The sequence below is a fragment of the Oncorhynchus tshawytscha genome, linkage group LG28 (assembly GCF_018296145.1).
Source record: "Oncorhynchus tshawytscha isolate Ot180627B linkage group LG28, Otsh_v2.0, whole genome shotgun sequence".
In the NCBI taxonomy this organism is placed as follows: Eukaryota; Metazoa; Chordata; class Actinopteri; order Salmoniformes; family Salmonidae; genus Oncorhynchus; species Oncorhynchus tshawytscha.
Genome location: NC_056456.1, coordinates 22,727,892 through 22,744,628, shown reverse-complemented (window position 1 = coordinate 22,744,628; position 16,737 = coordinate 22,727,892). Strand labels below are relative to the sequence as shown.

Genomic DNA, 16,737 nt, shown 5'->3' with positions numbered 1-16,737 from the left:
AGAAAAAACTAACCAGCAGAAATTGTTAACAAGTTAGAAATGATTTTAAACACACTTTGCTGTAGGCTACTCTTTTACGAGTTAACAAAAAATAATGTATGTCATATAAAATATATTCAACCCACCCAGTATCGTAATCAAAATGTATCATAAAGCATGTAGTCCTTGGCTCAGACAATGTAGTAGTGTGGGCTCAAAAGCATCTCATTAGTGTAAGATCTTGAGAATCAGCTGTACATGTGATGGAAGAATGCACTGTGCATGCAGAGGGTTGCAATTCAATTGAATTGGGGATAGTTTAACCAAAATATGCCACAAGACCTATAATTGCCTTGTGTATCCCACAAAAAAGGTTCACTGTTATAAGCTAACATTCTTGATGAATTTAAGCAAAATTCCCGGGCTTAACTTCCCATGGAAAATTCCCGGAAATATACTGGAAAGTTTCTGACCCTTTCCAGCCCTTAACACACACACACACACACACACACACATAGGTGCACCTAAATGGCACCTGTCACTCGCATATCCTCCACACTCATTATCATAACCAATCTTGTGCATCTTATTGACATGAACATGTCAAATACAAGTGTTCTTCCCTGTGTAACACAGACGTGACTGTGACACGGAACACCTATCTCCATATGTCACCACCATCTGGAGATGAGACAGAGACAACGCTAAGGTTCTGAGCGAGTGGCGAGGGAGGGTCAAGGGACCAATCAACATGAGAGACAGTCTGACCAATAACAGCCGGTTGCCATGGTGCTTATAGCCCTTATCAGTCCTCCCCAGTCGGCTCTGGTCATATCCATCATCTCTCTCTGGCATTTACAGGACACGTCTGGAGAGATGATGGGACAGAGATGGCCGCCATCTTTGAAGCCTGTTTACAAAGCAGAGAGTGCCTTCTGTCCCCGCTGTCATCTTCAGTCAGCGGCCCCAAATCCTCTTTCCCAGGATCGGCTCACTTAGCCTTGGTCTTCACTATCAGGCTGCTGGGATCAGATCTGACCCTCTTCCTCAATACATCAGCCTTTAGTGGTTTTCTCTCAGGCCCTCATAAGTCATGTACACAGGAGGACCACGTGAGCGCTGGGCCCCACACGTCTCAAGCAGAAAGTGATCCTGTTCGATTTTCCTCCCTCTCTCTCCTGGTCCTCGACTTTTCTGTGGTGTTTAAACGGCTTCCCTTTGCCTTTCTTCCCTCCCCTCAAAGCGAGAGAGGTGGCGGTGGTGGTGCTGGTGGCTCACAGAGGATAGACCTCTCTTATCCCATTGAAGCCCCTCATGTCTGTCTCTCCTCCCCGCATCAACCACCCCCCTGGGCCGGGTAGATGGTGGATTCTGCCTGGCTGGGCCCATTGAACCAAGGCTGACTGCAGCAAAGCTTTCAAGGCAAATCCACCTTCTGAGCTTCTAGGGGGGTGTGGGGGGTTGCTTTCAAGTGGTCTCCCCAGGCTGGCTAAGAGCAGCAGAAAGCACCTCTGGCTTTGACCAGCCCTTATCTGTGTCACATCACAGGACGCCGGGCTATCACAGCCGGCCAGAAGGGGTCTGCTGCTCATTAGATGAATGGACAGACGGACAGCCTCCTGCTCAGGAGGTTCAGTCGAGATATCAAATTGATCTGTAGGCTGTTGATGTCTGTCTGGTCAGGTTTGTAGCGAGAGAGAGGGGACAAAAGGCACACGTCTTATTGGGCTTTGTAATGCAGTTTTACCGCCTGGATCAAATTTGGGGACTTTGAGAGTTTTAAAGGGGCCCTTAGAGAAGACGAGGACTCTTCGCTTTCCTGTGATCTGTAGACTCACACCACGAGGACCTGTGGCCAATTCATTTTCATAGCTCTCTCTAGCAGTGAAGCAAAGGCCTGTCTGTTGGACATGAGATAATGAATGCTGACCTATGGCCAAATCATACACTTGTCCAATCAAGCGGACTACACTAGCTATTGATCATGGACCAATGGCCTTCTAAATATTCACAAATCATTTAGGTGAGCACACAGTGGCTAGGCTGGATCAATTCATTACAGCATCTAAATCACAGCCTGCATTTCAAAGTCCCTGTATTGTACTGGGAAATTAAAAGACATAAAAAAGACATAACTTGCAGGTTATTGAGCATTCCAGTCAATATCCCACTGATGTCTCGTTGTCAATGATTACCGATTTGATATTCAATTCTAGCCCTCCCATAAGATAAGATACGTTTCGGGGGGGGGTCGGAGGAGAGAGCAGCCTATGGTCCCTAGTGGGCAGCTTTAGGTCCAGGGCTATAATTGCATTGCTGGGCTGAGGGGAACCTGGGGGTCACTGGCCCATTTCCCTTCCACACACCACTCCTCACAGGTTCAGACGGGTCAATTGCACAGCTAAATGTGTTTTCCTTTCCCTCCTAAAGGGCTGGGCCAGGACCGGACTGGGCTGTCCCCCGTCTGGACCGGGGCTACATGGACACACACGGCAGCTGGAGAGACAGATATGGCATGCCCCAAATGGCACCCTATTCAGTGCACTACTTGTGTACAGAACCCATAGGGTGCACTATGTAGTAGTGCATTATGTAGGGAATAGGGTGTAATTTGGTAAACAGAGCCAAAGCTGTCCACCATGTCTGGCTGCAGCCCTGGGCATGTTAGCCTCTCTGCACCCAGCCACGTCCTTTAAAAAGGCAATGATACACAGACTCAACCTGTTGTTATACTGAAGGAGAATTGTGACTAGCAGGGAATGTTGTTCAGAGTGGGTCCTGTTGCGTGCTGGAAGGCATTTTGGTGTACTGGCTTTAGACTCTTATCGGTAGGATACTTTCAACTACCCTAAACACTTTGTTATTGCTCAAATGTTGCACAAATGTTTTGTCATTTTAATGTAAGAACCAAAGTAGACTGATTTTCTTAGAGTGAAAAATTGATTTGCGTCCCAATTGGCACCTATTCCCTTTATAGTGCACTACTTTTGATTGGGTCCATAGGGTTGTAGTGCATAGTGTACCTCTGAAGCCTCCTTCCAGCAGGGTGGTAGCTCTGACCCTCTTCTGACCGCACCACTCGTACTCCTCGAAGCGTGTCCCGTTCTCTCCGTCCATGTCTGCAGAGTCATCCTCAGCAAACACACCCTCCCTCTGAGAGAACAAAGACACTGTCAACACTGACCCAGACACAGGGTAGGGCTTGGAGTGGAAAAATAAATAGAAAATAAAAATAGAAAATGATCAGTAATCTTTGTATTCATTAAAATACAAATATTGAATAATATAGATGAATACAAAACTAGCTATGATGCACAATAGGTGTTAGTAAAACTACAAACTAATGCATCTGTAAGATTTGGAAAGACCATCACCAAAGTAGGAGGGGCAAGTGGAGAATCATGACCAACGTTACAGCCAAGTTTATGAGAGCATGATTACTATAAATACATCTATCCTATTCTGTGAGCGAAGGAGAAGTGGCTACAATGGCAGTGAGCATGAATCTGTGTTGGTCAGAAGGCCTCACATCTATTCTATTTAGGAAGCAGAGATACTGAGGAGGAAGAAGATTTTCCTACAGGGGAGAGAGGTGGGCTAACTATTCGACAGGAGAGAGAGATGTTTTCCTAGACTAATGATTCTTTCTGTTGAACATCTAACTGGTACAACAAGTCATCGACATAGAGCAAAGAGGAAAACTCCTTTTTTAAGACTGGAGTAAGCTAGATTCAGTGCTTGGAGGAGAAGTAAAATAAGAGCTTGTCAGGCAACAAAGCCCTGGTGGCTACTGTTTCCATGTGTTCTTAGTCTATGTCATATCTATGTCATTTCCAAGTAGTGTGTACGCTCTGTCAGATCCAGGGGAAAGAGCAAGAGCAGAGTGGATAGACACTAGACAGCATGGTGGTGACTAGTGACTAGAAAGATGGTGATTGGTTGACTAGAGGCCCGAGGCTGAGGGTACGGGTAGGGACGTGAGGCTACCTTGAACAGACATTGTTCCACATGCCTACTCATCTCCTCCTCGGTCCCTGCCAGCGGCGCGCTGCACAGTGGACATACCTGCCCATCCTCTGGCTTCCGGCGTTTCATCTTCCCAATCCGGGCTGAAACACAAAGAAGCAGAGGAAGAGGTGGTTAGAATCATGAAAAAATACACAGCAATCTGGGACTTGTTTTTGTATTTCTGTTTTAAGTGCCGTACTAAAATATCACATCGGTAGGTCCATTGACTTCAGCAGACAGCGATGTGGCTACAATGACATGATTGGTTGAAATGCAGAAAAAGAGTACGCAACCCAAAAAACACAATCAACCGAATGTTCTTGATTAGAATCTGATATAGCCTAATGAGTTATTTGATCAAATTAAACACCCTGTCAGTGTGGATAACGGGCTCATAGCAGGCAATACAGCCCAGCGGAATGTCTCTGTCACAACCAGGCTCTCTTTCAATATGGCAACCGGCATTTGACATGGACGAAAAATACATTGTAAATTCATGGTAGTGGTAGTCTATTGGGGTTTTCCATCTCCTCTGTCCTCCAGCTGGGTACTGTGTGTCTCTCCTCTGTCCTCCAGCTGGGTACTGTGTCTCTCTCCTCTGTCCTCCAGCTGGGTACTGTGTCTCTCTCCTCTGTCCTCCAGCTGGGTACTGTGTGTCTCTCCTCTGTCCTCCAGCTGGGTACTGTGTGTCTCTCCTCTGTCCTCCAGCTGAGTACTGTGTGTCTCTCCTCTGTCCTCCAGCTGTGTACTGTGTGTCTCTCCTCTGTCCTCCAGCTGTGTACTGTGTGTCTCTCCTCTGTCCTCCAGCTGTGTACTCTGTGTCTCTCCTCCAGCTGTGTACTCTGTGTCTCTCCTCTGTCCTCCAGCTGTGTACTGTGTGTCTCTCCTCTGTCCTCCAGCTGTGTACTGCTGTGTCTCTCCTCTGTCCTCCAGCTGTGTACTCTGTGTCTCTCCTCCAGCTGTGTACTCTGTGTCTCTCCCTCTGTCCTCCAGCTGTGTACTGTGTGTCTCTCCTCTGTCCTCCAGCTGTGTACTGTGTCTCTCTCTCCTCTGTCCTTCAGCTGTGTAGTGTGCGTCTCTCCTCTGTCCTTCAGCTGTGTAGTGTGTGTCTCTCCTCTGTCCTCCAGCTGTGTACTGTGTGTCTCTCCTCTGTCCTTCAGCTGTGTAGTGTGTGTCTCTCCTCTGTCCTCCAGCTGTGTACTGTGTGTCTCTCCTCTGCTTGGCAGAAGAGCAGCAGTGAACGCTATTGGCATTCACAACATGTCAGAGAAGTTTGCTGTCTCGCTGGCAATAATGCAGGTCAGCGGAGTGGTGAGGAATCGATGCGCCCCAGGTCTCTTAGAAGATGCCAGTGTCTGGTACCGGAAGATCAGGCATTACAACAGCGAGTGGAGATGCTGCTGTGACAATCCTCCTCAGCGCCACAACTAGTCTAACGTCAGGACCGTATTCATAACGTGTCTCAGTTTTGCCTTTCAGACAAAAAATGAATAAGATTACATGGTCAGGGGGAACCTGATCCTAGACCAGCACTCTTACTCCGAGATGCCCAGGAGACTACAGTCTAATGTTCTAACACTGTGCCGTGATGACAAAAAGAGAGGGCAATCTATTCTCTTCAACCAGTGTTTGAGGAGAAGCTGAACATTGAGCAGGTTCCTCCTCTTTTTTCACAGGATATGGTAATTTACTCTCCTCATAGAAACTAACATTGCTTTAGGAGACGATAGGCCTGAACTTGGTTCCCCCTCTCCATAGGACGGGTAAGGATGGTCTACTGTAGGTCTAGGTCACGTGACTCAACAATCCTTCTACAGCACTAGTCGACAACTCCCCCCACTGCATAATTTGAAATTTAACACAGCAGAACAGTGGCCAATGCGCCGTAAGTCTTTGTCGCTTTTTCTAAACTGCAAATGGCGTCCGGGGACATTAATTTTTAGGTGGCTGTGATTGCGAAAGGGGCCAAGGGGGACCCGAGGAGGGACGGCGAGAGGAGGAAGGACAACGCACCATAACTTTGGGGAGATTGGGACAGCTACTAATAATCTCTCTCCCAGGCCAGGGAACGGGTGATGGTAATCGAGTAGGGCTTCATTAAACGCAGACAGAAAGGGACGATTAATTAGGCCCGGCACGAGTCGTCCCCCATCCCCCCTCCCCCTCAGAATCATTCAGGTTCCACATGAGAGGTAATAGACATTAATGGAGGCTTGAGTTTAAACAAAGTCGGCACCGTTTCTTTTCATAGCAGCACTGTGGCTGCTGCCGAGGCTGGTGCCAATGGAGGCAGAGAGGGAGCCTGGGGCTGCTGGCTGACAGAGGGGGTGTTGGGGAGAGGACGTGGGGGCGTTGGGGAGAGGACGTGGGGGCAGGCTCTTACCGTGGCCAATGCAGCAGGGGGCAAGGGGGGCTCCATTGTGCAGTCCAAGGGGAGCATTTTTGACACTTTCCTTGGCGTAGCGCCTGCACCAGCAGAGGTCATCGACTGTCAACATATCAAGAAGGTCAAGGGTTAATAGATCCTCTGCTCGTGTAGGCGCTAGGTCAACGGAACAGCAGGGACGGAGACACACAACGGCAGCCAGGACTCCCGACCCCCCCACCAGCCAGCCCTGAAATCACACTCAGTTGGGCAACAAGGGGCAGGCCTGGCTCTGTAGCTGTAATGTAGGCTAAAGCCTGGAGCTGGTCCACAGTGTGAAGGGCTGTCAGCAAGGCCACACAGGGCTTTGTTCAACACGGGCCTCTGGCTATACTTAACCATAATGTGTTATATAGATGGCAGAGCCAAGGTTATGGCTATGCAGGGTAGAAATGCATGGTCAAACCAAACACAGCCTGGTCAAGAGTCCACGGACTGACTCTGTCAGCCGGTCCATCCAGACCTACACTATGACTCTGTCAGCCGGTCCATCCAGACCTACACTATGACTCTGTCAGCCGGTCCATCCAGACCCTGACACGGTCCATCCAGACCTACACTGACTCTGTCAGCCGGTCCATCCAGACACTGACTCTGTCAGCCGGTCCATCCAGACCTCTGACTCTGTCAGCCAGTCCATCCAGACCTACTCTCTGACTCTGTCTCCATCAGACCTACACTATGACTCTGTCAGCCGGTCCATCCAGACCTACACTCTGACTCTGTCAGCCGGTCCATCCAGACCTACACTATGACTCTGTCAGCCGGTCCATCCAGACCTACACTATGACTCTGTCAGCCGGTCCATCCAGACCTACACTATGACTCTGTCAGCCGGTCCATCCAGACCTACACTATGACTCTGTCAGCCGGTCCATCCAGACCTACTCTCTGACTCTGTCAGCCGGTCCATCCAGACCTGACACGGTCCATCCAGACTCTGTCACCGGTCCATCCAGACCTACACTATGACTCTGTCAGCCGGTCCATCCAGACCTACACTATGACTCTGTCAGCCGGTCCATCCAGACCTACACTATGACTCTGTCAGCCGGTCCATCCAGACCTACTCTCAGCCGGTCCATCCAGACCTACTGACTCTGTCAGCCGGTCCATCCAGACCTACACTATGACTCTGTCAGCCGGTCCATCCAGACCTACACTATGACTCTGTCAGCCGGTCCATCCAGACCTACACTATGACTCTGTCAGCCGGTCCATCCAGACCTACACTATGACTCTGTCAGCCGGTCCATCCAGACCTACACTATGACTCTGTCAGCCGGTCCATCCAGACCTACACTATGACTCTGTTCTCACACTCTGAAGATGCACATTCGCCTCCCCAGTTGCTTGCTGCTTCGACTTTGATTGACAATTCCACCAACTGTAGTGCGGATGATATTTGGTTGAGCAATCTGTTTTTTGTCTGTAGTGTAATGTTTTTTTGTTTTTTTTAAATAAAGAAAATTGTTCTATGACAATCATAGGCTACTCAATAAATATGAACAGAAGATTATTTGATGAGGAAATGTTTGGTTTTAGGAAATAGCCTTAATAATTTCACAAGCCATTTGCACCAAGATGAGCTTGGCTCCAATCATGTCATTGCATACACGTTGGCTGTGAGAAGTTGCAGATTAAGATATACCTGGTTTAAAATCAATATTTACGAATTCTACAGGATGTTGTACCAGAAATGTACTTTAAAAAATACAAATGTGTAAGATGTTTATGAAGAATAATTAGGACTTTACAAAGACAAAGGAAATGTATACATACCATTCAACCGCGTTTGCCTGTTTGCTCGCACTCTTAAAAACGTCTAAAATTAGGAAGAAAGGAAACACACAAAATATGCATTAGATATGGACCTTTCAATGTATATTGTTTATAGATACATTAGTAGCAGTTCAGGGCTGGATTGATTTGGATTCTACAGAGTGCCCAGTAAGTTTAAGCTTGATAGTAAACAAAAACGTACTTCTTTTATGGGCTGTATCGTCTCTTCCATAACAGGGTCGCAAGTTTTTGTTCAAAGCCTTTTCAAGCCGACAAACTCACTTTTACACGTCTATCATTTAAGCCTCCCGGTAGTACACCGCACCATGAATACACTTTTGTATCAATAATTTTATAAGGATGCCAAAGGATTGAATGTGGCGCCTACAAAGCAGCTTTGTATATCACCGTCGCCATGTTGGCTTGACGCGTGTCATGTGACTAAACATAGGAGTGAAAGTTCAGAGGACGCCCGATGTTGTTCCACCATTGGCCACTAGGGAGCAGCAATACGTAATACAGTGACTTCAATGGAAGTTCATTTGATTTGAGATTTTAAGATTGATTCAAGTTTGTCTCAAGCAACTTGTAGGGTAAACTAGTTCCATGCATCATATCTAAAGGTAGTTTTTTTTTTGCAGACAATACCAATAGTTCAAACGTTTTATTTCATTTCATGAAAATCATTTTCTCATCATATGAAAGTGACATAGGAAATAGGCTAGGAATTCTCCCCATCTAAACCTGTTTGAAACTGACAGGCATGATCAGTGATTGTGAATACCACTACGATACGGGTTAAATGGGACCACCTATCTTTCTTCTCCCCTCTCTTTCAGAGTGGGTAGGCTATGTGCTGACACCAGCAGGGCCAGTCAGGGCAATGGATGGATGCCCACTCACTGACAATGGCACAGAGTGTGGGCACAAGTTCAAACTCCTAGCGAGTGGATCGTCCATCATATTGCAGAGAGGCCTCTTACACTGACACTTGCGTTGTGCTCATATACAACCTGCCCATGATATGATGATCCACTATGCAGCGTCCCAAAGTATACCCTATTCCATACTTAGTGCATTACTTTTGACCAGGACTCATGGGACTCTGGTCAAATATAGCACACTATACCAGGGAATAGGGTGCCATGTTGGATGAAAACTATCTAAATGGCTTACACAACCACATGATAGCTCATGTTACAACAAAAAAAAGAAACAAATCTAACATTTAAGGGGGGGAAAACATCTGTTTAATCGTTTGCATGAAATGGTTTCAGCAGCAGCTTTACTAATGAAAATATATACTTTCACCACAGCCCCTTTAATAGGCGTGTCAATGTATGGATATGTTGTCTTACACTTCATAGCTCTTACTTTATGATAGAAGGGAAAAAGCCACTAAACCCAAATAATAAATCACTGCCGTATGAGTTTGAAATACCAAACTTTGAGATGTAAAAAAAATAAAGCTCCATCATAACCTTATAACTTAGGTTAAAACACTGTGCTGTGTGAAGCAGTTTAATCCTAACTAATCTATGCCAGCGTCCCAGACGGCACCCGATTCCCTATATAGTGCGCTACATTTGACCAGGGCCCATAGGGGTCTGATCAAAAGTAGTGCACTGTGTGTGGAGTATGGTGTTGTTTGGGACGCAAGCCTATCTGTAGTGGTGAGGCCTCCAGCAGAATGAGGTGGGAGACATGTCAAGGACGTGGTGGACCAGAAGAGATACCATCCAGGCTTAGGGAGCATAAGAGCATTGCTTGAGGTAAATTGTGGGTGATTACCTATCTGAACAGGGAAACACATTACAGCCTCGGCAAATCTTTGCCAGAGATAGTGGGAGGATTGAGGTGCTGCATTCCAAATGACACCTTATTCCCTATACAGTGCACTACCTATGGGCTCCGTCAAAAGTAGTGCACTATAAAGGGAATTTGGTGCCATTTGGGACATAACCAGGCAGGATAGAAGGAGGTAGGCAGCTGGGCTGATGCCTGATCCACTCCATGATAAGATGTGAGAGCCAGATGATTGGCTGAGTCAATGCTGTGTGTTCAACACTAAAACAACAAATTACCACCTCAACATCATCTCAACCATCGCCGCATGAGTTTGCCTAATGTGAATCAGTTTAACCTCCCAAACAGAGAGTAGCAGGGTACTTTTTGTATGTTGTCCATCCATTGCTGTTCTTTCCTTCGACTTTTCCTTTTATTTTCCCAGAAGTACATTTCATAGTGTCTTTAATCCATATTTCTTGTCATATGACAGGATATGAAAATGGCATTATGATGCCTAATATGTGAGCCAAGAGCAACATCCTGGCTTCTGTCCCAGTTAGCACCCTATTCCCTACATAGTGTACCACTGCCATTTGGAATGCATCCCGTTTCTCCAGGCAGGGCACACGAGCATGGCAGCTCACCTGGTATCTGTCGGAGTGGTGGGCATCTTCAGAAGAGAGAGGGGAGACCACCGGTGACTCTCCCTCGCGTTTGATGTGCACCGACAACAGCATAGACTGGGGAGAAAGAGCAGGACAGTTGTTGTGAGAGGAAGAGAAGAGGGGGAATGCTGCAGTGGAGGAGAGGAGGAGGACACAACCCAACATTACAGGACACCTTGGTCATCTATAAACCTCTTCTGACAGCCTCCAAAGAGCCTCCGACATTACAGGCCTGCCCCACTGACAAACTTAATTGAGTTTATTTCACAAATGAACTAGAGAAAAGGGGGGAAGAAGGGGGGAAGGGGAAATAGTGCTTACTTTACGGGGAAGAGTTGACAGAGATCCAGCTCTTTACAAGGCTGCTATGAAATATTTGTATTTACAAAGTGTTCCTATTAATCAAGGAGAGAGGAGAGAGCAGGGGCATAAGTGGCCGACAAGTATAATCTAATATTAATATGTGAGAAATGGCAGACCCCTAGTGCTGGGACAGTAAATTAAGCATTATGCATGTCTTTTTATGCTTCGGGACGGCAAGGTCACGGAACTGCTGTTTATTTGTGTGGCTTTTATTCATTGATGTAACTGGAATTGTTACCTACTACACAGCATTATAACGCTGCATTTTTGAATGCCTATGTGTCAATTAGCACAAGCTTCTGATAACTACCACTTGTTATTCTACTTGAGTGTAATAGTTAGTAATGTGTTGACTAATGAACAGAATGACGCCAGTGTTAGATAACGTGCTCATCTCCCCTCATCTTGCCTTGCCGTACCGTTGCCCCCTGACCCCGAGGATTAAGAGGCACAGGGCTGACACGGAGTCGCTATGGCGATGGCGTGGTTGAGAGGGGGCGGGTGGCCGTTGTGGCAGCTGTGAAGTGGGAGAGGTTAATCCGCTTTACAACCGGTAGGAAAGTCTGGAAGGCAGACTGGGCACAGGAAGCAGCAGCCCCTGTGATCTCTAAGCAGCTTCTTCATTTTTCACACGGTGTGTCGGAATACTAAGCACCTACTGGGGAATGCTCAGTCACGCCTCACTCAGAGGGCCTGTTCTGTTCCCCTCACCTCGGTCCCTGTTCAATCCCTGTTCCCTTACTCTCATTTCCCCATTAACCACAGTTACTCCTGTACCATTACTCCAATTTCCCCCACGAACCACAATTACTCCTGTTCCCTTACTCTCATTTCCCCACTAACCACAATTACTCTTGTTCCCCAACACTGTCTGTCTGACTCTCCCCTAGCCCCTGTCTGTCTGACTGTTCCCAGACCCTGTCTGTCTGACTCTCCCCTAGCCCCTGTCTGTCTGACTCTCCCCTAGCCCCTGTCTGTCTGACTCTGAACCAGGCACCATCAGAAGGTAATAGTGAGGCAGGGTGAGCCTCGGAGCTTGTATTGATAAAAACCTGTCTCCAATCTCCATTAAATATCTTTATCAAGTTCATCCATTTCATCTCAACCCAGTAAATGTCCTCTGAAATGGCAGTTGAATGAAGAGTAGTGGAAACACTGTTGAGCACATTAAAGCGTGTCTTTGAAGATGTTAAAGATATTAAAGGTCCCCTTTTACCAGACAGGTACAGTGATCATTAAGAGACAGACATCCTTCATAGCATCTTTACCCTCCGCAGGGACACATACCATCAGCAAATCTCACCTTTATTGCAGAGTGACGATCAAGCTCTCCCCCAGTGCCAACTGCGGCTGGCTCCAGACTACACTTTAAAAAACTCTCATATCTCTTTCTCTCTTTCTGTCACTCTCTCCCTTTCTCTCTCTGTCACTGACTCTCCCTCTCTCTCTTTCTCCCTCTCTATCTCCCTTCACTCAGCACATTCAGTGAGGGGCCTGAAGAACAGTGTCAGAGCTAAATGTGGCAACATTAAGAGACCATGAATGAAACCTCTTATTAACATAAGAGAGACATACCCTGTCCCAGTGGACTACAGGGATGCAATGTGGCTTGGAGTGTGTCTCCAAGTGAACACTCTGAAACCCTGCGTCTACTGAGAAGATAGACCCAGCTAGAGTCCCTTTTTAAGTCCTTAGTCTTACAGAGTCCTTTGGGTTCTTATTGGATGTACACAGAAACAGCTCTGTCCAGGGTCTATTGGATCTGCTTTTTAATGAGGACTCAGACAGCCATAGGAAGTGCATCTATGGCAGTTTCCCTCTCCACTGCCTGCTGGAGCACGGACACTCTGCTGATACAGTAGTAGCTAGCTTAACAGCCTTCCTTCCGGAGGATCCTGCTATACGTCTCCTTAAGACACTGCCTTGTCGAGCTCCGCTGGGAGCCTCCCAGAGATCCGGACCTGAAGTACAGTAGCCTAATAAGGCTCAGATAGTTCAGAGGAAGATCGTTCTGGTCAGGGAACTGGTCAGTGGAACGACGATGGTCTTATTGGGGCTGTGGAGTCTTGAGAGAGATTCTGCTGGTAAATCCTCTTACCTTAGGAGTTCCTGGAACCACACTGCCGTCCTTGTGTCCGTGTGATGGGTTCTTACTGTAGGAGGAAAGAGAGAGACCGATTTAGACAGGTTATTGGACATGTATTTTTGCAGTACTGGTGGGTTTGGGTGTTTCCATTCAAATGGGAGGTGCACTTCGAGACAGATATGTTTTTGATTGAGGTCACATGTCTTTCTAGGATGTTCTTATGCCTCCCTCTCTGTATGTCTGCGTCTGTCCTAATATAAGTGATATTCTTCTCAGTATCCCCTCAGGTGACACCTCGGTCCTCTGTCTCTGTGCAGACGACACCCCTCTTTCAACACTCAATTCTGCTTAAAGTCACACAGGCAGAGAGACAGCACTGTTTCTCCCCTCACTCACTCAGACAAAACGCAATACCCAGGGGACAGCTCAAATGGTCAGTCAGTCATCGAGAAACACAAATCACACTTTTAATCGTCTGCAAGATTCAAACCCGCCTATCCTCCCCTTTCTCCCCCAGTGCCACTCAATCTGCCCACCCTTGGGCCATGCTGTGTTTGAAACAATTACAGCTCAAAGTACGACTGCTAAGCAGATTTGGGATATAATTTTTTTTATTGAAGTAATCATTCTCTTGGATGCTCCAATCCACCCCTTAACCCCCTCTCCTCTCCTCTCCTCCTCCTTTCCTAACCGCCGTCGCAGAGCCAGTGGCAGGAGCAGGAAATAAATGATTTTGCTGTTATTTGATTTGTCAGTGAAACGCCCCAGGCACTTAGGACTTTGAAATATGTTGAGGACAATGCGCTGGCTTGTAAACATTGTATTAAAGAGGCGGAGGAGAGGAGAGAGAGATGGAGAGAAAGGGGGGAGGTAGAGAGAGGGGGGGGGGCTGCTCTCCCCAGAGTCTGACCAGTGGGGTCTACATCAAATCACAGCCTCATCGACATTGCGGATTGAAGATGACTGATTACAAGGCCGGAAATATTAAACGGGCCGGCTAAGGCATCCGTCGACAATGGGGAGAGACATATCAAACCAGACCTCTCCCTGAGACATGAATATTCATCATTCCCTCTCCTGCTCCCTGAGACATGAATATTCATCATTCCCTCTCCTGCTCCCTGAGACATGAATATTCATCATTCCCTCTCATCCTCCCTGAGACATGAATATTCCTCATCCCCTCTCCTGCTCCCTGAGACATGAATATTCCTCATTCCCTCTCCTGCTCCCTGAGACATGAATATTCATCATTCCCTCTCATCCTCCCTGAGACATGAATATTCCTCATTCCCTCTCCTGCTCCCTGAGACATGAATATTCATCAATCCCTCTCCTGCTCCCTGAGACATGAATATTCATCATTCCCTCTCCTGCTCCCTGAGACATGAATATTCATCATTCCCTCTCCTCCTCCCTGAGACATGAATATTCATCATTCCCTCTCCTGCTCCCTGAGACATGAATATTCATCATTCCCTCTCCTGCTCCCTGAGACATGAATATTCATCATTCCCTCTCCTGCTCCCTCCATTCCCTCTCCTGCTCCCTGAGACATGAATATTCATCATTCCCTCTCCTCCTCCCTGAGACATGAATATTCATCATTCCCCTCCTCCTCCCTGAGACATGAATATTCATCATTCCCTCTCCTGCTCCCTGAGACATGAATATTCATCATTCCCTCTCCTGCTCCCTGAGACATGAATATTCATCATTCCCTCTCCTGCTCCCTGAGACATGAATATTCCTCATTCCCTCTCCTGCTCCCTGAGACATGAATATTCCTCATTCCCTCTCCTCCTCCCTGAGACATGAATATTCCTCATTCCCCCTCCGTCTCCCTGAGACATGAATATTCCTCATTCCCTCTCCTCCTCCCTGAGACATGAATATTCCTCATTCCCTCTCCTCCTCCCTGAGACATGAATATTCCTCATTCCCTCTCCTGCTCCCTGAGACATGAATATTCCTCATTCCCTCTCCTCCTCCCTGAGACATGAATATTCCTCATTCCCTCTCCTGCTCCCTGAGACATGAATATTCATCAATCCCTCTCCTGCTCCCTGAGACATGAATATTCCTCATTCCCTCTCCTCCCTGAGACATGAATATTCCTCATTCCCTCTCCTGCTCCCTGAGACATGAATATTCCTCATTCCCTCTCCTGCTCCCTGAGACATGAATATTCCTCATTCCCTCTCATCCTCCCTGAGACATGAATATTCCTCATCCCCCCTCCGTCTCCCTGAGACATGAATATTCCTCATCCCCCCTCCGTCTCCCTGTGCATGAATAGGTTGGCTGGGGCTCTCCTCTTGGCATTCATTTTATTTTATTTTGTGTTCATTTCTTCCCCATTTTCTTCTGTTTTGTTACTTTCCCTGTCTAGCTTCTCTTCCTCTTTCTCCCTCTTGCTCTCCATTTCAGTCTTTCTTCATTTCGCTCCTCCTCCCTATCTTCTCCTTCCACTGCGACAAGGATACATTTTTATGATGCGCCAGGTCGAAGTGACAGAAAAGTCACCCATGTCATGTTCGCTTTGTGTCCCATGCACAGCCCCAGATTCAGAGCGGCTTTGGCAAGGCGCTGAAATTGAATTTGCCCAGGTCCTAATCTGACAACGTGATTTGTCAGGCGAGCGTGTCCCCGGAGTGGACGGCTGGAGAGGGGAGGAGGGGTGTGGGGGTGGGGGGTGCGGCCTCATACAGGAGGTTACAGACGAGGTGTTGCAGGAAGGAATCAAGGAAACTAAGGAGACCAACTAAGGTAAACAGGAAGTAGAGATGAGTTGATTTACAATCAAATCTCAGAAAGAAGAAATACTTATCTTCCTGATAAAAATCCTAACGTGGCCATTGGTTGAGGTTCCGGTCAGTTAGGCAACCAGAGATGGGTGTAATGAATGGCAAGTGAGGGCGGGTTCAACCACTCGTCCTGCCTCCCTTATCAGGTAATAAGCCTTGTCCCCTCCCCTAGCCCCTCTGTGGAGGCACCCGTGATTGATCTGCCAACACAAATCAGGGATGGACCTTGAAAAGGGATAAATCGCCACACGGGCTCTATGCTGTTTGTGAGATAATAAACGCACTCACCGCCATCATAAATCCACCAGCCAGCCAGGCAGGCAGTGAAACAGGCAGGTAGGGAGTGAGGCAGCATTGTTTGGGCTGTGTCTCTATCTGTTTCTGTGCTGGCTGTGTCACACTCATCCCTCCACTCTGGTCCGGCAGACAGGACAGGAGGGCCTGCTGCTTTCAGAGCACTGTAACGAATGTACTGCACCATCAATCTGGAAGAGAGACCCCGGCCACACTGGCCATGCAGAGAGACCCACCGGGGGGAGTATGGCTCTTACTAACACAGGTCAAAGGTTTTAGTGGCTAGGGTTGAGGGGATGTCCACCATGTCTGATTCCTTTAAACACTAGACTGGGAGCCTTACACAAGCATTGTGGAGAAGTTGTATTTGTGGGTATCGTACACTCAGAAGGACTCGGAAGAAAGAGTACTGACAAAAAGAATAAACAGTAGTTACATACTCAGGCACCGTGTAATGCAGGGTACAGTATCTATTTCCTGAATGTCGAGTGTTTCTGTTTTTACATTTATTACCTTAAAATTCCATAGAAACAATAACAA

The 16,737-nt window shown here is 47.3% G+C and overlaps 1 protein-coding gene across 5 annotated transcripts in view; it reads right to left on the bottom strand.

Moving 5' to 3' along the window:
* The window catches only part of rnf220a (ring finger protein 220a), a 204,179-nt gene that overhangs the window by 32,210 nt on the left and 155,232 nt on the right, over positions 1-16,737 (bottom strand). The window contains exons 4-9 of one of the 5 annotated variants that reach the window (XM_024391625.2): positions 13,109-13,163; positions 10,627-10,722; positions 8,195-8,237; positions 6,371-6,475; positions 3,967-4,088; positions 3,003-3,132 (exon numbers count right to left, since the gene is read on the bottom strand). In XM_024391625.2, the coding sequence (XP_024247393.1) occupies positions 3,003-3,132; positions 3,967-4,088; positions 6,371-6,475; positions 8,195-8,237; positions 10,627-10,722; positions 13,109-13,163 (551 nt within the window). Of the gene's footprint in view, positions 1-3,002; positions 3,133-3,966; positions 4,089-6,370; positions 6,476-8,194; positions 8,238-8,396; positions 8,643-10,626; positions 10,723-13,108; positions 13,164-16,737 lie in introns of those variants that run through there. The other 4 variants (XM_042307710.1, XM_024391627.2, XM_024391626.2 and 1 more) reach the window with 4 other exon arrangements.